Source organism: Sinocyclocheilus grahami, unplaced genomic scaffold (genome assembly GCF_001515645.1).
Source record: "Sinocyclocheilus grahami isolate Dianchi unplaced genomic scaffold, SAMN03320097.WGS_v1.1 scaffold415.1, whole genome shotgun sequence".
Taxonomy (NCBI): domain Eukaryota; kingdom Metazoa; phylum Chordata; class Actinopteri; order Cypriniformes; family Cyprinidae; genus Sinocyclocheilus; species Sinocyclocheilus grahami.
The window spans coordinates 376128-401484 of record NW_015505594.1 but is presented as its reverse complement, the minus strand read 5'-3'; the positions used below and the strand labels follow the sequence as shown (position 1 = coordinate 401484).

The window sequence follows — 25357 nt, the reverse complement described above, 5'->3', positions numbered from 1 at the left end:
AATAATAGTAACCTGTCACCCAGCCCTATTATGAATGTCCTTTGCCATGGCTAATGAAGCTAGATGCATCCTGACAAATATTATCTTCCACATTAGTTGTTTTTCCCTACTCTATAATTGAACCTCACACAATTCACAAGCTGTGATATCTTCTCACCCATGCCAGTCACTACACTGAAAAAAAGGGATAGTGTGAAGTGTGACCTCATGCTTTCTCAGTTAGAACAATCATTTAACAGCGTAGTCACGCTCCATAAGTGTGAATTGAACTCAACCGAGCTGGCTGCTGAGCCTGATGGCAGGGGACACGACACATGTGAACTTGAGAGATGACTGGCAAAGCTATGAATATCCCACTCCAGCAATCCTCTACAGTTTACAGTATCTTTTAAATAATGCATTAGAGAAAAGTTCACCCAAAAATTTAAATTTGTACAGTAGATGAGTTTGTTTCTTCATTTGAACAGAAAGTTGCATTACATCACTTGCTCACTAGTGGAACCTCTGCAGTGAATGGGTGCCGTCAGAATGACAGCTGATAAAAACATCACAATAATCCACAAGTAATCCATACTTTTGAAGTGAAAAGCTGTGTGTTTGTAAGAAACAAATAAATACGAGTCCTCTATCCATACTACTGCTTTTTCCAGTGTGAATGTCATCTCGTCTGAATCGAGAAATAAGTGAAATATAAGTCAAAACCGTTCTAAATAAATATGTCAGTGAATTTTAATTGAGAGGACAACAGGGGATGGACTTTTTCACTAGAGGAAGCGTTAATATGGGTTATAAATTCATTATTATGGCCAGAAGCAACAGTTTGAAGTTAAAGTGCCTTTATGATGGATTTGTTTCTTACATAAACACAGCTTTTTACTTCACAAGATTTTAATTGATGGGCGTGTGGATTACTTGTGGATTATAGTGAGGTTTTTATCAGCTGTTTGGACTATCACTCTGATGGCACCTATTCATTCCAGAGGATTCACTGGTGAGCAAGTGATGTAATGTTAAATTTCACCAAATCTGATAACAACCTCATCTACGTCTTGGATGGCCTGATGCTGTGTACATTTTCAGAAACTTTTCATTTTTTGGTGAACTATTCCTTTAAGACAAAGCTATGTGTCTAGCAGTTGATAGCTCTCCTAACATTGTCATTCAATCATTCAGTACTTACTAAAGATGGGCAGTGGTTTCATACTGCCAGTCTAGGCTACCACATTTGTGTTTGTCCATGCATCAGAAATAATAAAGAATTTTTTTCCCACTGTTTTTGCTTGTTTTTGTTCAGTTGCTGCTGCAATCTAGTGTAGGGATCAGTTTGCTTGTAGTCATCAAAACCCAGTTTGCTTAAGATACTTGAAGATGTAGCTCTATGCTCATTGATGTTAGGACCAGCATACCCTCATCCTTTGGCCCTTTAAAAGCTCCCGACCCACCTGGCTCTACCCTCCCTCCCTGTTTAAACAGCGGCTGCTTGCTTCATGTCTCAATAGCGCCCTTGTAGGCAGGCAGGATATATATGCCTCTATACACGCCTCTATATATCTGACTGTTCGAGCGTGCTCTAATCTATCATATTGCATGTCTCGCTCAGGCAAGCGGGGGCGCCGCAGCAGTGCAGGATCTCTAGACAGCAATATGGAAGTAAGTACTGTGATATAGGATGCAAGAACCTACAACAGGTCGCTATTCTGTGTGACAGTGTTGCATTTCAAAACTGCAACTTTGCTTTATTTATTTCTCTGGTCTGTCTACCATCATTTCTTTTGGGTTGCTTCTTTGCTCAATAGTTCCCACTGTCTGTATGTGTGTGGAATTGTTTTTGGACTAAGTAGGCCACCCTGCATGCATAGACTGCCTGTTCATGTGGAGCTTATGTGGAATGACGGGGAATTCTGCCCCCGTGGCTCACATCACATATCATAACATCTCCATGGTCCAACTTAGTCAGCATGATTCAACTAATGCAAACATCCCATGTCACGTTCCGTGGGCTGTGTGTGTCTTTTTATTTTCGCAAATTGTTTCGATTTGATTCCTGGTGGCATGTTTCATTTGGCCGCTGCAAGTGAACAATAGAGTGTTGCGTTTGAGCACTTCAAAAAGTGCAAGTCTTCATTCCCTCACCAACCTCCAACCACTTGACCTCTTCCTCTCCAGCCCTAAACACCTTTTACCTCTCGGAATGCCTTGAAATTGTTTCCCATCCCATGCAGATAAGCATAATAAAGATGAGGGAGTTTAGCAAAGGTGATGCTTTAATAGACTGGATTTGGATTGTCACCCTTTTAGTCCATATAGGTTATTATGTGTGCCTGTTTGATTGGCAACCCATTCTGGAATGCAGGAGAAGCCCATATGCTTGCTTTAACAATACTAAACGCCGACTAACTCAATCTTGCTTGTTTCAGCTTTTGCATGCAATGCATGGCTTTCAGGGATCTGCTTCAGTCTTTTATAAATGTATTAACTGCTGATGGATGGTCATGATCCATTGCTTGAGTGCTGTGTCCTTGTTTTATAATACTGACATAAATTGAATCATTTTTAGAGTACTTTTTATGAGAGACTATTTTGGGTAATAAATTTGCTTCATCTTTTGGTCAAAATTACACTACTATTCAAAAGTTTGGGGTCAGTAAGGTTTTTAAAGAATACATTTTTAAGAATTTGAAAAAAATACGTGTTTACCAAGGATGCATTTATAATGTTACAACAGAATTCTATTCAAAATAAATGCTTTTTATTCATCAAAGAGTCCTTAAAAAAAAAGAATGTATCATGGTTTCCACAAAACTGTTAAGCAGCACAGCTGTTTTCAAAATTAATAAAAATACAAAATATTTCTTGAGCACTAATTCAGAATATTAGAATGATTTCTGAAGAATCGTGTGACACTGAAGACTGGAGTAATGATGCTGAAAATTCAGCTTTGCCATCACAGGAATAAAGTACATTTTAAAATATATAAAAATAGAAAACATTGTAATTGTAATAAAATTGTAAAATTTTATAAAATTTAAAAATCCTACCAACCCCAACAGTGGTGAATATGTTTTATGACTTGAAATATATGAAATATGTAATTATTAGGGATGGGAATCAAAGAATTTGTTTTAAATTCCTTTTTTACTTAACAAATATATTTTTTAAGTTTTTTATTATTAATTCAGTTCTGTTCTGAATATGTGTCTTTAACTACACTGCTTTATGAACAACTAATCAATAGCTACACTGTTTTAAGTCTCTTTTAACAGTTTGTGGTGCTCCTTGTTTTGGACATGATAAAAGTAATGAAAGTAAAGAATCAAATTGATTCATTCAGTGAATTAGCCATTAGACTGATTCAAGCCAATAACTCCGTACTGGACCTATTTGTGAGTCTTTTTAATGATTCATGGATTGAACTATGCTGGTCCAAAAATAAGCTCATTGAAGACCTGTTAACAAAACTGAATGTCATGAAAATTATTGCTGCTTTGTTTTTGAAAACGGAAAAATGGATTCTTGGTTCCTAACCCTAATAATTTCATATTTAAATTAAGTCAAATGAACATTTAAAAATTTAGAGTGCAGAATGAGGAATATTAATGGAACTGTGCTCTTGACTCATTGAGCATGCTGTACATATCTCGTGTTTAACTTCTTCATTCTCTCTCTTTCCATCATTATCCTGCAGGGGTCCATCATTAGCAGCCCCCACATACGGCGTCGGGCCACTTCCAGCCGAGACTGCCCCTCCCGCCAGCAGTCCATCCCCAACTCCTCTTCTCTACTGGGCTCCCTGTTCGGCACCAAGCGGGGAAAGTCGCCCTCTTTGCCTTCCCAGCCCTCGCACCCCTCCCACTCCGCCCACCCAACACTCATCTCTCACACCCCTCACCCTTCCAACCTGCACCACACAGCCCGTGATGGCGTCACAGTCACTGAGACCCAGGCCCAGATGCACCCCCACCACGCTCAGCTTTGCCACATGCAGAATCCCCCTCCGTACCACCACCACCATCACTACCACCCCCCAACACACATTCAACACCCGCCCCACCAATACCACCCCCCGCCCGGTCCCACGTCCTCTCACAGCCACTCGCACGGTCCCCACGGCCACGGGCCACACCCCTCGCACCCCTCCCACTCCCAGCATGCACCTCACCACCACAGCCAGCCTCCAGCCCCTCCTCCGGCTGCCAGCAGCACCAAGCCCAAACACAGCGGCATCAGCACTGTGGTTTGAGCCCTTCCACGAACTCTTTCCACGTGGCAATGGGACCGTTTTTTGGCGGGGTGACCGTTGGGCCTCTCTTTAGATTGTAACATGCAACGGATTATTGCTGCCTACCAGGACACGAACAAAAGGGCACCTTGTCACACGTCTCAACTCATCCAGTACCCGTTTCCTCTGGAAAGGGGAGCCACACTGTGTAGCACCGGCCTTCTCGTTTAGGGTGGCTAGAACTCAAATCATCAGTTCTTTCCAGTCATTGCTCAAGTTGTAGAGCCCTAGATAAAGCTGCTTCTTTTAGGCTCGATTTTAGAGACTTTCAACCCTCTCGACTTTGGCGGTGAAGCAAGAGCATGCGCATAAGACCGTGGCAACTGTTTTCTTGTACTTATCTACCCAAAATGCATTATCAAATAGCCTGCTTATTAGTTTGCAGAAACTAAAGAACGGTTTGAGAGAAGGGTCTGTCGAAGTCGGTCACAACGAGTGGTGTTCCAGTATTTAATGTAGCTGTAGACCACACATTTCTGTGATATAGTTAGGGGACTATAATGTGCCAATTATTAAGCAGTGACTGAGTTATTCCCAAAAAAAAAGAGAAAAAAGATTTCCTTTGTGTATGTCGTGCATATAGTATTTTGTAAAATAATAATAATAATATTACCAGCTATTATTATTATTGTTATAGGACAAAAATGATCCGAAGCCTCAGATAAAATCTCAGTATTCTCTGTGTGCTCTTGACAGAGGAGTTACTAGTTTTCATTGATACTGAAAAAAAATGGAAATTGTTGGTTGCCTTGAAGTTGGAAGATTCTTCTGGAATCTCCGGCTTGCGTTTCTCTCCACCTCCTTTGGGATCTACGTAGCGCAAACCAATCACAGGGACTGTGGGAAGGGGGAGGGCAGAACAGGCGAGCTCATCGATGGATCCTCCTCGGCCTCGATTCGTCGGTCTCGGACACTGCTGCAACATGGTTTTATTTTTTTAACTATTTTTTTAGAGATGAATAAATCAATATGAAATAAATGTACGTTTGAAGATGTTTATGGTAAAGCCGGTGTGATGGAGAAGGCTATTTTGACGTCTAACATTAGAGGTAGTGTTTGTGTTGGAGGAAAAGCAGGCTGCACTTCAAAGCTGATCGAATTCTCTCCCTATATTTCAAGAGTTAGTTTGTGCAGAGATGTTGATTTTTCTCAGCAGGCTGAGCGTGTGCCCTCTTCTGTGTGGAAATGAAGTAGATTTGATACATATTCTTCTGTCCTCCTGTGAGAATGCCTTTCAGAAACACAGCTAATGTAATGTAATCTAATGTCATGTAAACTGCATATAATATGTAGCAGTGGGTCAGATGGATGTGTTCTCACTCGGAATGGATTTGAACATGTTTTTTCACACATATCCCCTTTCTCGGTTCAACTTTTGACTTGTTTTATACTGTAAGTAGATAAATGGTGACGGAGCTGTGATTTGTGTAATAGTTTCGTGTGTCAACGCTCTTTTAACTCAAGCACAGAGCTTCTGAACAGCACTTTTCTTTGTAAATAATCACTTAATGTACAGAAACCACGGCTGAAATGGTTTCTGAATATGCTGAGACCAGTGTCAGCAGTTACGACATTTGCTGTGCGTTGTTTCTCTTTTTTCTGATTTTCTTTCTTTTTTCTTTTCTTTTTAATTAATTAATCATGTGCAATATGTATGTTTCGGTTTTGTACATTCAGAATTGCGACCAATTGATTCGTTGGTTTGTTTGTTTGTTGTTTTTGTTATATTTCTAATATCATACGTCAAACCCCATATTGTTTCTCGCCCCCTCTGACATCTTGTTCTCCCTGGTCTCTGTTTTACCTGCAACCTACAGTCAGGAATGTCAACTAAAGTACTCTTGCATGTATATTGTACAAAATATTCTCTAGATATTGCATATTTCCAGAGATATTATCAGTGTTACTGTTGACCGTTGTTAAATGAGTGATGATGATGATGAACATATTAAAATCTGTAGACTTCTCTTCATTCAAAACGTCTTTATCCTGTTTCGTAACGAAATAAATTCAATTAGGAGACATCTGTTTATTGTTTATCTGGGCTTGAAAAATCAAACACTGATTTTCAAATAGTTTATAAAGGAAAATATTAGCCTGTAGCCTAATCGTAATGAAGTGCCACCGGGGCACATCCGTATAATAATAATAATAGAAGCTCACAGATAATAGAGCATAAATCCGTGTCTATGTTCTTATCAGACTTCATAATTAATCAGACTAGGACAGCCCATCTCTGTGTACAAGTGCAATAATCCGAAGCCATTTCTGACTAAATAACCCACCATAAATTCAAAGAACTGTCAATAAAATGTCTCTTTGTATGTTTTTTTTTTTTTTTTTAGGTTTTTCGCCTTTGTGTTGAATGTTTTTCATGGATTTCAGTGCAGTGTATTGTAAATGTATTGTGGTGCTTCAGCTTTGTCAAAACGTCACAAAGCTTTGCATGCTGATGCCTAGCACCTCTGGTTGAAATATGAGCTTATTTAAAAATGAAGAAATGTGCTTTCTTTTAATTATGTTTTTTCCTCATCTTTTGTTTGTTCGATTGGTCGGTTTTATTGTTTTGTTTTGTTTTGTTTTGTTTTGCTTTTTTTAAGTGATGTTGGCTTGTGCCACTGCATCTCAGCATGTATATCACTTGTTTACCCCCTAAAAAGATCTCTAAAAAGTAGTGCTGCCAAATCGATTAATCGTGATTAATCACATCCAAAATAAATGTTTGTGTTTACATAATAGATGTGTGTGCACTGTGTATATTTAAATGTGTGTATATATATATATATATATATATATATATATATATATATATATAAGTACACAGACATACATGTATATATTTAAGAAATATTTACGCGTGTATATATATACATATTCATATTTATGTATGATTTATATTATATATATATATTATATTTCTTATGTGTTTTTATATATACACAGCGCGCACACATCTATTATGTAAACACAAACATTTATTTTGGATGCAATTAATCAAGATTAATCATTTTTTACAGCACTAAAAAAGACACTTCTGTTTTTCTGTAAAAAGCCTGTGTCGCTGTATATATCACAAGCCAGTGTGAGAAATTAGAAAAAAACATCATATATATAAATCTTATATGGATGATAAAGGGAAAATGAATCGGTAGTAGGTTGGGTTGACGTGTACATAGTCTGTATTATACTTTTTTGTTTTTCGCTCAGCCATCGCATTGACTTGAAGTCCTTTTCCACCTTAAAGAGACTCATATTAACATGACACTGCTTTTGCTACCAAATGTACTTCTTGAATTTGTCATAGGATCTTCTTTAATAAGCCGACTGTTACATAACTCTCATCGCCTTTCATGTGCGTCCACTCATACATTTCATTTTTTTTAATTACCAAACAAGGAGAGGATGGTTTTAATATGCATTCTGTTTCTAAGTAGATGATGAGACCCTATTGATGTTTAACTATAACTGTGACCATGTTGAGAACATGAAATAAATCAATATACCGAAAATTCCTAACTTGTATTGTTCTGTATTAAAGCACACATTGATGTAAATTATTTTACATGCATGTCTCCAAGTCCTTAACATGTTCTGTGAATCTCAAAAGCCATTTTATGAATGCATTCTTGTATCATAGTTGTTTACAAATCATGAGAAATACCTTCAAAACTCTCCAAGGCAAAGTTGAATTCAACATACAAGTACATTTGAGTCAGCGAGGTCATTGCGTAACTTGTTTTATGAAGGTTTGGTGATTGTCAGAATCCTTGCAATAGTCTTTCTCTGTCTGACATATTCTTATGCATTCATTTCTGTTGATATTGATCAAATTAAAGCATCCTGTGAATAACTGGTTGGTTAGTCTCTGCCTTCTCAGTAGTCCTTGGGAGCTTTTATGAGCTTTGATGAACTTGAGTTTCTTAGTATCTTTACATCTGTGGATGTCAAACTCAAGATCAGTGCATCCTCCTTTATGCGCTGATAGAAGTTACACGTTAGGAGCCAAGACATCACACAAAATGCTTTGAAAACTGTTTTCAACATTAATGATAATAATAATAATAATAAATAAATAATTCTTGTGCAGCAAATCAGAATATTAAAATGATTTCTGAAGGATCATGTGACACTGAAGTCTGGAGTCATGGCTGCTGGAAATTCAGCTTTGCATCACATTACATTTTAAAATATATTACAATAGAAGTCAGTTATGTTAAATACAATATTATTATTGTACTGTGTTTTTGATCAAATAAAAGCCTTGTCTTGGTGAAAAGACGTTTAAAAATCTTACCAATACCAAACATTTGAATGGTAGATAGGTTACTTTACTTGAAGGGGTGTGCGTAAGACTGACATGACACCTTCATAATCATGACATGACACATGTCATGAATATGAAGGAGGTTTTATGCATGTTTATGACAACTGTCATTAAGTGTCATTCGCTCAGTTATGTCATTTTTAATGCAAATATGACATTACTTGACCTTACCCTAACCTAACCCTACCCCTACCCTTACCCCTAACCATAGCCCATAACAAAGACATCTCAAATAATGTCATCTTTGCATTAAAAATTACATAACTGAGCGAATGACACTTAATGACAGTTGTCATAAACATGCATAAAAACCCTTCACATGTCATGATTATGAAGGTGTCATGTCAGTCTTATGCACACCCCTTCAAGTAAAGTGTAACCGGTAGATATTTTTAAAGATGATAGCCTAAGGCTGAAAGCCTCAAGATTCATGGTTACGTGAATAAAATGCACAGCACATCAGTTGTGAATGACTGGATAAACTGTTTCTTATGAATGTGACCTACAGACAGGTGGTGAGAAAGAGACTATGTGCCCTTTTTGTCTGTGCCTGTGGCTTGCTGTATAGGCTATAAATAGAGCAGCTTTGAGGGTTAAATCCTCATTGTCAACACTAACGGCTGCATAGCTGCCCAAAGAAGGACTGGGAGGAAAGAGACCCACTTAACTGCTAATCACAGTTATTTCAGTAATATTTGAACGCAGCAATTCACATAAATCTAAGCAAGTGCTGTGATGAATTCAGTCACTAGATAGAATTCACGAATCACGATCAATGTTTTCGCTCAGCAATTTGCGTAGTGCGACTAAATACTGACACCTGCAGGGCATGAAATGAACTGCACCGCAGTGGACTCGTGTCGTCATCAATGTGAGACGAAACTGGGTGAAAGGGTTTTTCAGCCAGTCGTAGGGTGATTGGGGTGAATCTCTACGTTGAAGATGAACCTGAACAAACTTTTTGGTTTGTCAAGATCTGTCAGTCTTGGGCGAAATGTGTTCGCTGCACGAGTCGCGCAAAAAAGAGATTGTCTGCTTCACTTTCAGTCGCGGCGCTCCATTAGATCCAGTGCGAGGAGTTTGACTTATGCCAAAGATCTGTTCCTGGGCAAAGTCAACAAGGTAATGTCAACAAACTGCAGAATAATTTGTTGTGATACTGCTGACCACTTCAGCAAGGTCAAGGCGCTATATAATCAATAATGGCGACGATAGTGTTAATAATATTTATTGTTATTACAGTGGATGGTTTTCTTTTTGGTTAAACATTCTACTGCAATGCTACATTAAAATTATACATCTTTCAGGCCGATGTCTTTCCATACCCAGAAATCAGCAAAGAAGAATTAGAGGAGCTGAACCAACTTGTTCAGCCTGTGGAGAAGTTTTTCAATGAAGATGGTGGGTACAAAACAAGAGGGAATTATTGTGTTTTCGTTTCATTATTATGAGCTTTCTGTTCATATGTTGTATTGTGTTATATTATACTGACCACTTGTGATACTTTTTTTCTATATAACAGCAATTTTCATTTTTAAAAAGTATGTTAACAGGGTAACTGTAGTGCATTAAATGTAGTTAATTAACAATTAATAATTAACATTAATTTCAGAAATAGTTTTGCGCTTAATTGGAAGTAAGGAAATCTGCCATTTGTACAAAGGAAATGTAAAATTTTCTTACTGATTAGTGACTTTTACATCATAAAAAAACTTAACATAACTTTGTATTTATTTATTTCCAGATTTTATATATTTATATATACAGTGTTATTACCTGATCTCAGCTTTTGCGTTTTCATGGATGATATTCATACAAATTACTGGGGGAAAAAAGTGTCTTTTTTTCTGTACATGTGCAAATATCACCATAGTTGATTCTAAGAAGATTGACCATGAGGCCATGATTCCTCCTGAGACTTTGAATGGACTAAAGGAGCTGGGGCTGTTTGGGATCCAGGTACCTGAAGAATATGGTGAGACTGACCTCTGACTTTATACTTGGGACAATTTCTTATATATCATCAGAGAGTTTCATATTGTTTGCCTGTTTCTTCCAGGCGGTCTGGGCCTCTCAAACACCATGTATGCCAGGTTAGGAGAGATCACGTCTTTAGATGGGGCTATTGCAGTCACACTTGCAGCACATCAAGCCATTGGTCTGAAGGTGAGCAAATGACTTTCAGTGTTTCATTGTGAGTCCTGTATTAAAGCAATAGTTTACGCATAAATAAAAATTTGCTGAAAACTTTTTTTTAGAACAACTTGGTAATTAACTCTGTGTTTTAGGGTATACTGATAGCTGGAAACGATGCTCAGAAAGCAAAGTACCTGCCCAAACTAGCAACAGGAGAGCATATCGCAGCTTTCTGCCTCACTGAACCTGGAAGGTACAGCATTTAACCTGAGATTAAGAACTGATCATTTTTGGAATCTGCTTTAATTATTATTTTTAGATGAAATGTACTCTCGTGTGTTAGCGGCAGTGATGCTGCATCTATACAGACACGTGCCACGCTGACAGAAGATGGGAAGCACTTCTTGCTCAATGGCACAAAGGTGACTGCTTCAATCAGGTCATTGTGTTTGGCTTAGTGAAATCTCTTTATTGCATGATTTTGATTAAATGTTGATGTTTGCTCTCAAGTTTTGGATTTCCAATGGTGGCTGGGCAGACATCATGACTGTGTTTGCCAGAACTGAAGTTGTTGACAAAGACGGTCAAAAGAAAGATAAGATCACAGCTTTCATTGTAGAGAGGGCATTTGGTGGTGTCACCAGTGGCAAACCTGAAGACAAACTGGGCATCAGAGGCTCAAACAGTAAGTATCAACCTTCACCTACTTTTGTGCTTGAAGCTAATGTGGAAATGTATTAGTCATTGAATATTATTCCGCCTCAAAGCTGGAGAAAAACAAGCCACAGTTAAAAATGTATTTTTTATTAGAATTTTATATTGTTCTAAAAAAAATTCTGTTTCAAATAAATGCTGTTTGAGCTTTCTGTTCCTCAAAGACTCCTGAAATCCCGGTGCCCACAAACATATTAAACAGCACAACTGTTTTCAACATTTTTAATGAAAAAAAAAAAAGTACATTTCTTGAGCACCAAATCTGTACTGAATGATTTCTGAAGGATCAAATGACATTAACATGACATTTATTAAAATATAATAAAATAGAAAACAATTATTTTAAATTGTGGTAATATTTCACAATAGTACTGTTTTTATTGTTATACGTTCAAATAAATGCAGCCTTGGTGAATATGAGACATTTTTCAAAAACATTCAAAAAATCTTACCGACCCCAAACTTTTGCATGTTAGTATATATATATATATATAAATATAAATCAAACCAAGTGGCTTTTATTTCAAAGATGGAACAAATAGACATTCCTTCTTAAGTAAAAGATTTCACGAAAAATGGTAGGTTATATAAAAAATAGAAAAAAACTATGTATTTATTGTTAAAAATTTAGTTTTGTAATTGGATTGCATTTTTTGCATGAATGTTCGTTGAATATTTCTACATTTTTCGATAGCCTGTGAAATCACATTTGAAGACACCAAGGTGCCAATTGAGAATGTAATTGGTGAAGTCGGGGGTGGTTTTAAGGTGATCCAAACACACAGCACTGCACATGTTTTTAGCACTATAATGACATGATGTTGTGTTGACACGTGTCATGTACATCGTCTTTAGGTTGCCATGAACATTCTGAATAACGGGCGCTTCAGCATGGGCAGTGCAGGTGCAGGGATGATCAAGAGGCTGATTGGTAAGAACATGATTCTTTGAAAATTCACTCTTTCTCACATCCTTGTATATGTAAATATCTAATCTATACATCCTTTTAATTTAAATTAATTTACATGCCACATCATTCCAGAGTTGACATCAGAATATGCAGGCACGAGAAAACAATTCAACAGGAGCCTTTCTGAGTTTGGAATGATTCAGGTATGTGTTATATGTCATATTTAGTCATATTGAATGATTCTGTTGTTATTTGCATAGTTTATTAATAGCCAACAATATATGGTTTTATTTTGCTTTGGCACAGGATAAGTTTGCTACCATGGCACTGAATGCGTTTGTGATGGAGAGCATGGCTTATCTCACTGCTGGAATGATGGACCGACCTGGAGTCCCGGACTGTTCTCTGGAGGCTGCTATGGTCAAGGTAAAGTAACCTAAAATCATCATCACTTGAACTTTGTCTTATTATAAATGAAAAACAACACACTGGAGCAATGATTATTCAGGTCTTCAGCTCTGAGGGCAGCTGGATCTGTGTGAGTGAAGCCCTGCAGGTTTTAGGAGGGCTTGGCTTCACCAAGAACTACCCCTATGAGCGCTACCTCAGGGACTGCCGTATCCTCCAGATATTTGAGGTACAGATGAACATGATGGAAATGCTATATATATATATATATATATATATATGTATATTCTTGTTTTTACAAAATTTTTGATTAAATAAATGCCGTTGTGGTGAGCATAAGATACATTATATATATATAATTTTTTTTTAATTTTTTTTATTGAAGTCAAATTATCAAAATCGCTTTGTTTACTTTTAATGTACACTACCATTCAGAAGTTTGGGGCCAGTGTTGTTTTTTTTAAAGAAAAGTCTCTTATGCTCACCACAACTGCATTTATTTAATCAAAAATATAGTAAAAACAATAATATTCTGAAATATTTTTACATTTTAAATAACTGTTTTCCATTTATTTTTAAAAGTAATTTATCCCTTTGATTGTAAAGCTGAATTTTCAGCATCATTACTCTAGTTTTCAGTGTCACATGATCTTTCAGAAATCATTCTAATATGCTGATTTGCTGATTACAAAACATTTCTTCTTATCGATGTGAAAAACAGTTGTGCTGCTTAATATTTTGGAAAAATTGGAAACTCTGATTTTCAGGATTGTTTGATGAATACGAAGCTCAAAAAACATTTATTTGAAATACAAATATTTTGTCACATTTACTTGCAGAATAAAAATTATAAAAAAAATAAAAAAACTTTTGAATGATATTGTACTTAAATGCTTTAGTGAAATAAATTGAACAATTGTTTAAAAAAAAAAAAAAAAAGGTTTACAACATTTTTATTTTTCATTTTTGATCACCAGGGGGCATGTTGTGACAAATGCAAAGCACAGAATGAACATGCAAAAACAATTGAATATATTATATTATTAAGTGTTATTTTCTTTCCTGCTTTAAGGGCACCAATGAGATTTTGAGGATGTACATTGCACTTACCGGAATGCAGTACGCCGGAAAGATACTAACAGGAAAAATAAAGTATGTAAGAAATATAATGACTTTCATTATTATTAGTTTATAATACGTTTATTTAAAAGTAACACAACTGCATGCTTTGATATGTGGCATTGTCTTCTCACAGGGAGATGAAGAAGGGAAATGTGGGGGTGGTGTTTGAGATTCTGGGAAAGAAATTGAAGGACTTAGTAGTGAAGACGGTGGACTTTGGACTGACTGGCAAAGATGGCGTTGTGCACCCCAGTCTGACGGTACAGAACAATGCTGCTTGTGCTCTATATAGCTGTAATCTGTCATAATACAGAGTAAAAAGACACCAGTGGTGGTCATAAACTGAATGTACGTCATGGTAATAACAGCAGCACAGCGATGTCCAGTAAAAGTCTTGTCACCCTCACATCAGATCTCGCCTAGTTCTCCTGCCAGTCACATTTCATCAGGCGGAATCCTTCCTTCTGATCTCTCCTTTAAACCCGTGTGGTTGGGTAATTGAGCCCGGCTTGTGTTCAGAGGAGTGATGATGTCATCTTTCTCCCACAGGAGAGTGCCAAAATGTTTGAGCAGAATGCTGCACACTTCGGCTCCACTGTAGAAAGCTTACTGTACCGGTATGGAAAGGTAAAGTTGTGTGAAGCTGTTATTTACTATTTATTGCATTATTTTGAAACTCTTGAAGCAGTTTTAATTTTTAATAGATTTCTTACATATTTTTACAAAAGTTTTTCATGTTTTTTTAATTATTTGTATCAGTCCTGCAGACTCTGGATGATGGGTCATGTCATTCCAAAGCAAAACTCTTTCTTTATACATAAAAACAGATATTTATAGTAAACTAAGCCTCATAGTCACCATTCCCATCAATCTCATTTTCCCCACCATCAGTTTTTAATCCAAGTTTGTGCACATTCCTCGGATGCTGCCAGAAAATGAAAAATTACCATTAATTTAACATACAGGCGTGGTTTTTTTTTCATGTAACGCACAAGGTAATTAGCGTGGGCCATCAGCGCTGCTGGGACCACGTCTCTGGTCCCTTCTTTTCTGTTGGGCTGAGGTAATGCTCATGTGTGACACAGCTGGCCTCACTCTCTCTTTTCTGAATGAACATCTGTGTGGCCTTGCTGTTGTAATCAGACTTCTGTGACAAGAGAGCAGCCTGGAACTGCTTCAGATTTCCACAAATTTTTCCTTTTGGAACGCATTATGCTTCATCTTCGTTCATTCTCATTTGTAGGAAATACTTAAAAAGAATAAATCCCCCTGCCGCAGTGTTTTTGCCTACATGCTGTGTGAAATACAAACTGTAGAGTGGCAGGCACAGGATGTGTTTGTCTCTTTATGGGAGTTACCGTTATGACAGCCTTTATTTGTTCTACTTTGAGTGACCTAGATCACCTGAAATATCTTGAAATATGATATTGAGTTAGTTTCATTCTAAATACTGACAAATATGCTTTTACATGATTATATTTTTAAAAATTAATAAAAAAAATTACATTTTATTATAATAGAGAAGTGATTGTCATCAAGACTATGAAATAACAGAAATGAAACTCTTTTTTTATATATATTAATCTAAGTGTTAGTTTTGTAAATAGATTTTAAAAAATAAATTAAAAAAAGGTATTTTATATTTATCTGCAATGCTACTTCCAAGCTTAAACATTTTGATCAAAATGGATTTTAGGATCATGAGAAACATAAATTCAGTCAAGTGTGTCCAAGCTATTTATCACACCACTGCCGTTCAAAAGTTTGAGGTCAGTAAGATTTTTTTTTTTTTAAGAAATTAATAATTTTGTTCAGCAAGGGCGCTTTATATTGTTCAAAGATGTCGGTAAATAATTTTGAAATGTTACAGAAAAAGTCTATTTCAAATAAACGCTGTTCCTTTAAACATTCGATTCATCAAAGAATCCTGTAAAAGAAAAAAAAAAGTATCACGATTTCCACAAAATATTAAGCAGCACAACTGTTTTCAACAGTGATAATGAAAGAAATGTTTCTTAAACACCAAATCAGCATATTAGAATTATTTTTGAAGGCTTATTTTAAACTGAAGACTGGAGCAATGGCTGATGAATATTTAAACTTTTGAATGATAGTGTACATAGAAAATAAAATCATGAACTTTATTGATTCTTATAGAAAGCATTTTGTCAGAAACCCCTAATATTCACTTGTGCATCTTACAGTTTCACTTATCTCTAACTCCATCTGTTTCAGACAATCGTTGATGAGCAGCTTGCGCTGAAGAAAGTTGCAGATGTATTAATTAACCTCTACGCCATGACAGCCGTCCTGTCCCGGACCAGTCGCTCCATCAGCATTGGCCTGCGCAACCATGACCATGAGGTAACGGACTTTTAAAAGTTTCACACTGAGGTCACAAGGTCAGTTTCAAAACAAGCCACGTTGATGGAGCACATTACCTGGACCTGTAAACCTGATTCTCAGTTTTGAGAATTGCCTCTAGACTTCAACCTAGGGCTGGGCGATATAGCTAAAAAATTCATCAACGATATAATGTTTCATATCGTTCGGTATCGATAATTATTGACATTTTTTATAACCTTTTTTAAAACAAAGAGCAATAGAAAAAATGTTTAAATTTAACCACTGTATTTTTAAATTAACCCAATTTATTGAGACAAACAACATATATTTTTTGTTTTAACAATCGAGCACAAAATAAAAATTAAACGAATATCTAATTTCTAATGTTTTATATGCAGATTAAATGGGTTTTAAGGAAACTTTTGTCTCGTCTCCCGAGGCCACAGGAGGGCACAATGAGCAAAATAATGCAGCACATTTAAATTGTCGACGTAAGGAAGTAACTATTAAAACGTGCATTATAAATTAATTTCTAAATTAACTCATAAAAATCAAATATAATTTAGTAAATTGCATAAACAATTATGAACAAAACAGCATCATGTATTTACGCATTGCTTAATCCAAAGAGCCGAAGCGCCATTCACACAGACTGCATTTAAAAACATATGAGACGCACTGAAAAAGAAATAAACTTCCACAAATTCGTGACCTGTTTTCTAAAAGTTTCAACTGTTTTAACTTTGCATGGCTTTCTATACATCTCTTGTGTGAGACGCGTGTGCAGCAGTCATATTTGTCCGTCTAATAATGCGCTGAATATGCGTTCTGTGTGAAAGCATGGCTTGGTTTCGGTTTTAACCTAATCAAGATCTTCTCCGCATTGAACTTCTATATTTCTCTAATATTTTGAATGAATAAAGCCGCAGCGGCGCGTCTCCTGGGCTAGACTAACAAAACATTAAAATGCAACAACGTCACTTACATCATTATCACCGCATCTGGCGTGCCATTGATGACGCTCCCTGACGCACACCTAACATTCAAATGCAAATGTTTATTTTAAATTCGACTAATATTCATTCTTTATTCACAATCTCCTCATCAAAGGCACTCATTTCAGCATGTGTTCGTGTTTGTGTGTGCTGTCTGCGTCACTCATCATAGCACATGCCTATATCGAACATTTTTTATTTCGTTATCAAAGAAGGTGTACCGTCGATAAATATCGATACCGTTTTATTGCCCAGGCCTACTTCAACCTTTTGTTCAGTGTTCAGTCAATGAAGGATGCAATGTTGAACAAGTACAGATTAGGGCAAAAAGAAGAAACGGTTCATTTACTTGACCCATTTAGAGGACTAAACTTGAAAGGATCATTTTATTTGTTTGTGGACGTTGCAGTGTGACAAAAGAAGCATTTCTTCTCAGAAGTGGATTGGTCCCGGGAGGCATTTCGATAAGCTGAATTTTAATTAATAGCAGCAGGTCTGTTTTAATTTTGCATGAGAGAAACAATTGACGGAAACAATTTAATGACTTGTCATGCTGAGACTGTGCTGCTTGCTTGCATATTGGCCGACCCATAAATAGTTATAGAAGGTTATACACACTTTTAAATCTACATTTCATAATTCTGTGGTGGTATGTTTTTTTTTTGGCTGTTCAACTTTTGTGAAATTGTTCTTAGGTCAAAGAGTGTAAAATGATTTTGCCAACATAAACCTCATAATCAAGGAAATTTGCTTGCACATTAATTCTAAAATCGTTAATGTAAACAGCCTTGTTAAATCTCTGCTGGCTTTCAGGTGCTGCTCACCAACACTTTCTGCAAGGATGCTCATTTCAAGAACAACTTCTTGTTGACTCAGCTTCAAAAAAGTGAGTAAAATGCACAGCTATAATTGATACCAGCCCTTCTCGTTTTATTGCATAGCAAGACAAAGCGCTTGCACATGTTGTAGAATTTTCTCCACAACCTTACAAAACCATAAGTCCGTCGCTAACACTTGCATGCGCTCTTCATACTGTTCCAATTATTGTCTGCCTAATAACTCCAGTCAATGCAATGCATTAGATCAGAGCATTCAGTGAACGGACTGGGACTTGTTTGTTTTCTCCAGATTCCCCAGAGGACAACGATGCCAACACAAAGAAGATCGCCCAGGAGGTCTTAGCCAAGAGGGCGTATGTCTGCTCACATCCTCTCGACAGAACCTTCTGACATGTCTGACAGGCTTCCCACAACCTTGTGTCTCAGTTTAACCCAACAAAAGTGAGAGTAACTGCTGTGATAATTAAATAGACTTCTCAGAATATGCAGTATTGATTGAGCCTCACTCTTCAATGTTTTAGTTCTTTTTATATCAGTTTTCTATGACATATAGTGTCACCTAAGTGCTTCTTAATATTCGTCGAACAACATAAAATGTGAACACAAAAGTGATTTTGAAGCAATACCTTTAATGCACATGTAAGGTGATGTCTTTGTTGGTTCTCATCTCTGTGATGTTTCTGCTGTGTTTGAAGTAGGCAGTTATCATATGTGTCTTTGGGGCTTCAGAAGGTTTCTGGAAGGAGTGTGTGCTTTTCTCTTCATCTGTGAGTGCTAAAACACTATGCTTGTGGAGGAATGAATGTGGCCTCCGGTAATCTCTGTTAAAAAATCTAAACGTTAATGTCAGAGCAGTTTAAAATGTGATACATTTTTTTCTCAGTTCTGCACCGCAGTGCTTCCAGAACGTTCTTTTTGTTTGTTTCGACAACTTATATAAGTAGTGTGAATGGTTCTTTCTCCTTTCCAAGTTGGGGTGCAGTAATTTAGCCTATTATTAATTATTAAAACAGTACAAACTGAAGCACAAGGATTGTGTCTAACCTGAAGTGGAATTTGCTGAACTGGGATGAGTATCTTGGAATTGTGTTTTTGTCCCAGCTCAGGCTGTGGTTCTGAAAGGGTCCAGGAGCAAATGGAATATTGGCCTCCCTCTCTGCTGAGCCAGTCTTTTCAGAAGACTGGACCACAGAAATAACAGGAATGGACTGAGAGAGGGGAAAAAAATACAGGGATTAGATCTCAAAAATTCTAGTAAGCCTAAACGGTTTACAGAATCCTGAAGTATGTTTTTGAAGTACGTTGGACATTTGTCTGTTAGGAGATATAACAATCTGCTCTGTCCATGTGATTTCTAAAATTGTTTTAAGTTAATCTAACAATAAATCTGATATAATTTTCAAAATGATGTGCTTCTTAATATTCGTCGAACAACATAAAATGTGAACACAAAAGTGATTTTGAAGCAATACCTTTAATGCACATGTAAGGTGATGTCTTTGTTGGTTCTCATCTCTGTGATGTTTCTGCTGTGTTTGAAGTAGGCAGTTATCATATGTGTCTTTGGGGCTTCAGAAGGTTTCTGGAAGGAGTGTGTGCTTTTCTCTTCATCTGTGAGTGCTAAAACACTATGCTTGTGGAGGAATGAATGTGGCCTCCGGTAATCTCTGTTAAAAAATCTAAACGTTAATGTCAGAGCAGTTTAAAATGTGATACATTTTTTTCTCAGTTCTGCACCGCAGTGCTTCCAGAACGTTCTTTTTGTTTGTTTCGACAACTTATATAAGTAGTGTGAATGGTTCTTTCTCCTTTCCAAGTTGGGGTGCAGTAATTTAGCCTATTATTAATTATTAAAACAGTACAAACTGAAGCACAAGGATTGTGTCTAACCTGAAGTGGAATTTGCTGAACTGGGATGAGTATCTTGGAATTGTGTTTTTGTCCCAGCTCAGGCTGTGGTTCTGAAAAGGTCCAGGAGCAAATGGAATATTGGCCTCCCTCTCTGCTGAGCCAGTCTTTTCAGAAGACTGGACCACAGAAATAACAGGAATGGACTGAGAGAGGGGAAAAAAATACAGGGATTAGATCTCAAAAATTCTAGTAAGCCTAAATGGTTTACAGAATCCTGAAGTATGTTTTTGAAGTACGTTGGACATTTGTCTGTTAGGAGATATAACAATCTGCTCTGTCCATGTGATTTCTAAAATTGTTTTAAGTTAATCTAACAATAAATCTGATATAATTTTCAAAATGATATTTGACTGTCATGCATATTTTTATGTTCTGCATTAATGTCATTTCAGGAAATCATTTAGCTTTTTGTTACTTTTAAAGCCATTCCTGGCCTCTTTGGAGAATATTTCATGGGCTTGTCCTTCAGTATGTCTTCTAGTTTATCCAGACCAGCTTTCTTCATGTGACAACTGAACTCCGGAACTCTACCACTTCCTGTAGAGGTCTCATCGAACAACATCTTCCTCTGGCACCTGTTGTACTGAGCATGTACAGCCTGGAGCTGTCCCTCATGGAGAGGCTCCCCTAAACAAAATACAAGGTAAAATGAGCCCACTTGAGTCTTGTTTCATACAAATGAATCGGGCGCCATCTTTTTTTAGTTATCGATTGTACTGAAAAAAGACATTAGAGGACTTCAGAATTAATACAATACAACATAATACTGTTGCAGGGCTCCTTATGTTACTAGATTGCATTTTTTTTTTTTCTTTGAATGCGTTATCATGCGCAAGTACAACATATCCACCTACCATATGGTTACACAGGAAAACGATAGAAAAACAGCAGAGTGGAATACGAAAATGGCCCTAGTTGACTTTTCCTTTAGTGGAAGCTTTAAGATAATATACAGGTTAAAAAAAAAAAATTTTTCATGTCCATGTAAATATTTATTTGGTGAGTAGTTGTGTAGTAATAATAATTGTGTGATTTGTTAATGTTAAGAGAATGTTACCAGCCAAATGAATGCTCAGGGGGAGCGCTGGCCCAAACTCTTAACGGGGGCTTTCAGTAAAGTTCAAAATCCTGATATCTGTGGATCCATGACAGCCTGGATCTGGAAAGTGTTGGCTTCAATTTGTTCCCATGGAGAATGTTTTCTCTCCAAGGCTGTGAACAAAAATAAAAAACATTAATCCCATGCTGAAAACCGCTGACAATAACGAATTGTAAAGACACAAATATACATGTTCAGTTGTCAAATAGGAGAAGCTGCTAATGATAATATCAGTCTGTCATCTGTAAGGTTCACATTTTTGGGTGCTACACTCATGTTCAGCAGGGAACAATAAGTTACAGACTCTGAAAGGCAGATAAATCAATTTCAGGCAAGCACATGCTTCTAGAGTCCCATGAGTCAATCAGCATTAGCCCTGTCACCGAACTTGCAATCAAATACTGTCTTAAGCTTTGGGGATCTGTAAAGAGGTGGGCAAGGTAGGTAAACATCAGTAAAACTCTATCTTCTTGCTTAAGCTCTTAGGAATGTCCATAAAGTTGACATTGCACTGAGAGGGAAACATGACACAGATGGGGGTAATGGTGGTATCGCAACTCTATCTGAGCATCGTCTGGTCACTTTGGGTGCTGGTTAGATTCAATACTGCTCTTAAAATCTGGGTAAGAGATGCGAATGCAAGTGGAGTCCTAGAAAGAGGATAAATAATCACATTTCGCCAAATACAGCTTAAATACGGATATAATCTCAAAAAGGCCCAGCAACCTGCCTAAGCACATCACAGAGATCTTTTTTCAAAGTTGAACAATTTATTTTGGTTAATGCAATTAATGCCAACCTTCAAAAGTTCTCTGTAGAGTAGTTCTCTACCCTGTTCATTCTTTGAACAGTAATATTTACCAAAAAAGTTTGTAAGTCACTACTCGCCCTGTGGATGTCGTCAATATTTGCCTGAAATAAAAAATGCATTCAATCAATTGCTAATTCAGTTGCCTTCCAAACCCCATTTGATAAGCATATCAGTCATTCATTACCTGAATGAAGTCTTTCACATTTTTACCCTCATTCTGTTTCCATTGGAAATATTCTCTGTTGAAGTTGTCTAGAGGTATGCGAGTTCTCTTTCTAATGTTATGATGATCAGGTATATCCTGAGATTGCTTGGTCTCTGTTGCCAACCATAACTCTCCTCTCCCAAAATCCGATCCAAACTCGTTGCTTAAGCTTAGAACCATGTCGGCTGATGGGAACAGGTCATGGTGCACTACTTCTTGAAGCTTCTTGGCTTGGCAGATGTGGCTTATACTAAAAGTTTAGTTGGAAATATAAAAATTTTCTTGAACAATATCTCAATGTTTCACTACATTTGTTTCACTAGTTTTAGCAATTACCACACTGAATACTTTTTTGTGAAGTATAATGCATCCAATTACACATGGTACTTCATTTTGAAATTGTAGTAAAACATTAATACTATCCTAAACCAATCACTGTGCTGTCTTGTAGCCTACTGAGAAACCCAAGAAAAAAGGACCATGCTAGAAAGAAGGTGGCAAAAGGGAGATGCTCTTTGGGTGTAATTGCATTTTTACCGTTTCATGGCTTCAAGACCGGCTTGAGGAACCATATTTCTGATAAACACCAGAGGCTCCATCAAAATGGTCTCAAGTGGTTTCACAAGGCAAACTGGACTCAGACCCATGTCAAGCATGTCATACAGTCGCTTTGAGAAACTCAAGTCTGAGTTATACAGCACAGTCACCTGTTCCTCATCATCTCCATCCAACCTGGAAAAGATCAGATCAGTCTGTATGATCTTTGGGAATTTTTGATGCATATTGGTAAATGTTGCGCACATGTGGGAGCGATTTAAATGATTACTCTCTAACTTCATAGGCACTGTAGTCCACAGTCTTTTGACTGCTTGATCCTTCAATCCTTCCAGAATAAAAAGGTGTAGAGCCTTATCCGTCATATGAAATCCAGTGAGAACATTCAGCCTTTTGTTCTCTCTGTCTTTGGTGTTTATTTTATGACCAGACTTGACCCTTTGAATGGTTTCCTCTGGATAACAGTTTAGTTGGAAGGCATCTGCATTGATTTGTAGAATTTCTGATGTCAGTTTGGCTAAGAAGGGAGTATTGTTATACTTGAAGACATAAATCATGCAACCAAAAGGACAGTTTCCTTCACTGTTGCTATCTTCAGGATGAAGGGTGTGTGCTATCTCCACCTGGACTTTCAGTTGGGCGTCAGCTTCAAGATAATGACCCACTGGCATTGCAATATCTGAGGGAACCTCAGAAGAACTTCTGAGTTTATTTTGCTTAGAAGCAGAAAGCACCTAATGGGCAGTTTCAGCTTCAAATAGTTGCATCCTCGAAGAAGATCTGAACGATCTAGTTTTGCTATGCCATATGAATCATGAAATTCAGTATCTCCTTTTAACGCATTACGAGTAGCCCATAAATCATTTTTGCCATCACTGAGGTCAGTCCCAAATATAGCTGGTGTACTGGAGGGTTTTTGCTTTTTTCTTTCTCGATCATGGACCTCGATCTTCATGGGTGGACCTCTAAGAAACTCAGAGGCTCAGAAGGCTAGTAAAAATCACATTTACATCCTTGAAGTAGATGTTAGCATTGTGATCATGGCCTTTGGTTCTGTAAATAGGCATGTTGTGGAACTTTTACTGGCAGTAGACGTTAAGACATTTTGCCTGTTGAAAGATGAATGTGATTATTCCTAATTTGTTTAATATGTTCATGTTGAATAATCAAACTAATAATTTCTGAAGTAGCATACCTTAAGTACACGGAAAGGGACTGGAAATGATGGTAGAGAAGAAGCTGATAAAACTGTGATGACTGCTGCTTGGATTTAAGTGGCTGATCAAGAGTGATGTTCCAGAATCCCTCTTTTACTCCTCCGGAACAAAATCCCAGGCAGTCAGTGATCATCATACTCCCTAACATGAAGATGCAGTACATGCCAGCCATGATGTTTGAAAAATATATATCATACACTACCTTTCAAAAGTTTGGGGTTGGTAAATTTGACTTTTTTTTTTTTTTATGTTTTTGAGAAAGTCTGTTATGCATTTATTTGATCAAATATACAACAAAATATTGGGAACTAGTTTTTAAAAGCCATTACTCCAGTCTTTCAAAATCCTTCAGAAATTATTCTGATATGCTGAACATGCCAGCCATGATGTTTGAAAAATATATATCATACACTACCTTTCAAAAGTTTGGGGTTGGTAAATTTGACTTTTTTTTTTTTTTTTTGTTTTTGAGAAAGTCTGTTATGCATTTATTTGATCAAATATACAACAAAATATTGGGAACTAGTTTTTAAAAGCCATTACTCCAGTCTTTCAAAATCCTTCAGAAATTATTCTGATATGCTGATTTGGTGCTCAAGAAACATTTCCTAATATTTAATCCATATTAAATATTAGGAAATGTTTCTTGCATTTATATACAATTTTCCTAATGTTATTAATAAATGCTTAATATTTTTGTGGAAACAGTGATACATTTTTTTTTGTTCTTTGAGAGAACAGCGTTTTCAGCCCTTTTGTATCATTATAAATGAATTTACTCTACTTTTGATGAATGTAATGCATCTATGCTGAAGGAAAGTAAACATTTCTTTTAAAAAAAAAACTTACAAATAGCAGTAAGTATGTCATAATCTAACTATGAGAGTGTCCCAACGCTGTGGAGCCTTCATGTTTGGCCCCTCGACCGGGGCCTATGCAGCTCCTCGTGAGTGTAACTAATACCATTTTAGAGGCTAGAGCGACAAGATGTCTTTACGCCCTTAAATGATCAGTCTTCTCTGACTGGTGTGCAGCACGGAACCAGGACCCCTGTCCAACATGCTAACCTTTCTACAAGAGCTGCTGGATAAGGGGCACAACCCTTCCACACTCAAAGTATATGTGGCAGCCATCGCGGCAAATCATTCTCTCGTGGCTGGCCATGTCAGTCAGCAGAAACAACCTAGTCGTTAAGTTTCGGAGGGGAGTTCAGACATTCAATCTGCCATAATCAGAGCAGCTCTTTGTATGCTTCAGAGGCTGCTCCAAAGGGCTGCCGATTCTGACAAAAGTCATGTTCATGATGTATTATATAAACTAACATTCACTTGCAGGAAACCTGTGTATGAGAGCCACAAGAGTGGGTGAGTACAATAGATGTTGGCTACTAATGGGGGTTTTTTGGAGCATAAAAATCAGAAAATCATTTTTATGCTCCAAGAACTACCATAAGGACTTTAATGGAAGTATCTTGCTCTACAAGAAC

At 37.0% G+C, this 25357-nt stretch overlaps 2 protein-coding genes and 1 pseudogene across 7 annotated transcripts in view; 2 read left to right on the top strand and 1 right to left on the bottom strand.

The window, feature by feature from the left end:
- The window catches only part of LOC107551128 (IQ motif and SEC7 domain-containing protein 1-like), a 201725-nt gene extending 195474 nt beyond the window's left edge, over window positions 1-6251 (top strand). For 5 of the 6 annotated variants that reach the window (XM_016232624.1, XM_016232625.1, XM_016232628.1 and 2 more), the window contains 2 exons: window positions 1601-1650; window positions 3686-6251. In XM_016232624.1, coding sequence (XP_016088110.1) covers window positions 1601-1650; window positions 3686-4240 — 605 coding nt within the window. In that variant the 3' untranslated portion in view covers window positions 4241-6251. The remainder of the gene's footprint in view (window positions 1-1600; window positions 1651-3685) is intronic. The other variant, XM_016232629.1, reaches the window with a different exon arrangement.
- A 3204-nt stretch (window positions 6252-9455) lies between these two features.
- On the top strand, window positions 9456-19291 carry LOC107551129 (acyl-CoA dehydrogenase family member 9, mitochondrial-like). The gene is made up of 18 exons (XM_016232630.1): window positions 9456-9725; window positions 9911-10004; window positions 10477-10578; window positions 10663-10769; window positions 10892-10992; window positions 11083-11161; window positions 11250-11424; window positions 12148-12221; window positions 12309-12384; window positions 12496-12566; window positions 12670-12789; window positions 12872-13000; window positions 13844-13923; window positions 14027-14153; window positions 14443-14520; window positions 16129-16257; window positions 18048-18120; window positions 18363-19291. Exons 1-18 carry the CDS (start codon window positions 9546-9548, stop codon window positions 18461-18463), a joined length of 1896 nt encoding a protein of 631 aa, XP_016088116.1. The 5' UTR covers window positions 9456-9545; the 3' UTR covers window positions 18464-19291.
- On the bottom strand, window positions 19078-24043 carry LOC107551112 (uncharacterized protein FLJ43738-like; annotated as a pseudogene).
- Window positions 24044-25357: the final 1314 nt, after the last annotated feature.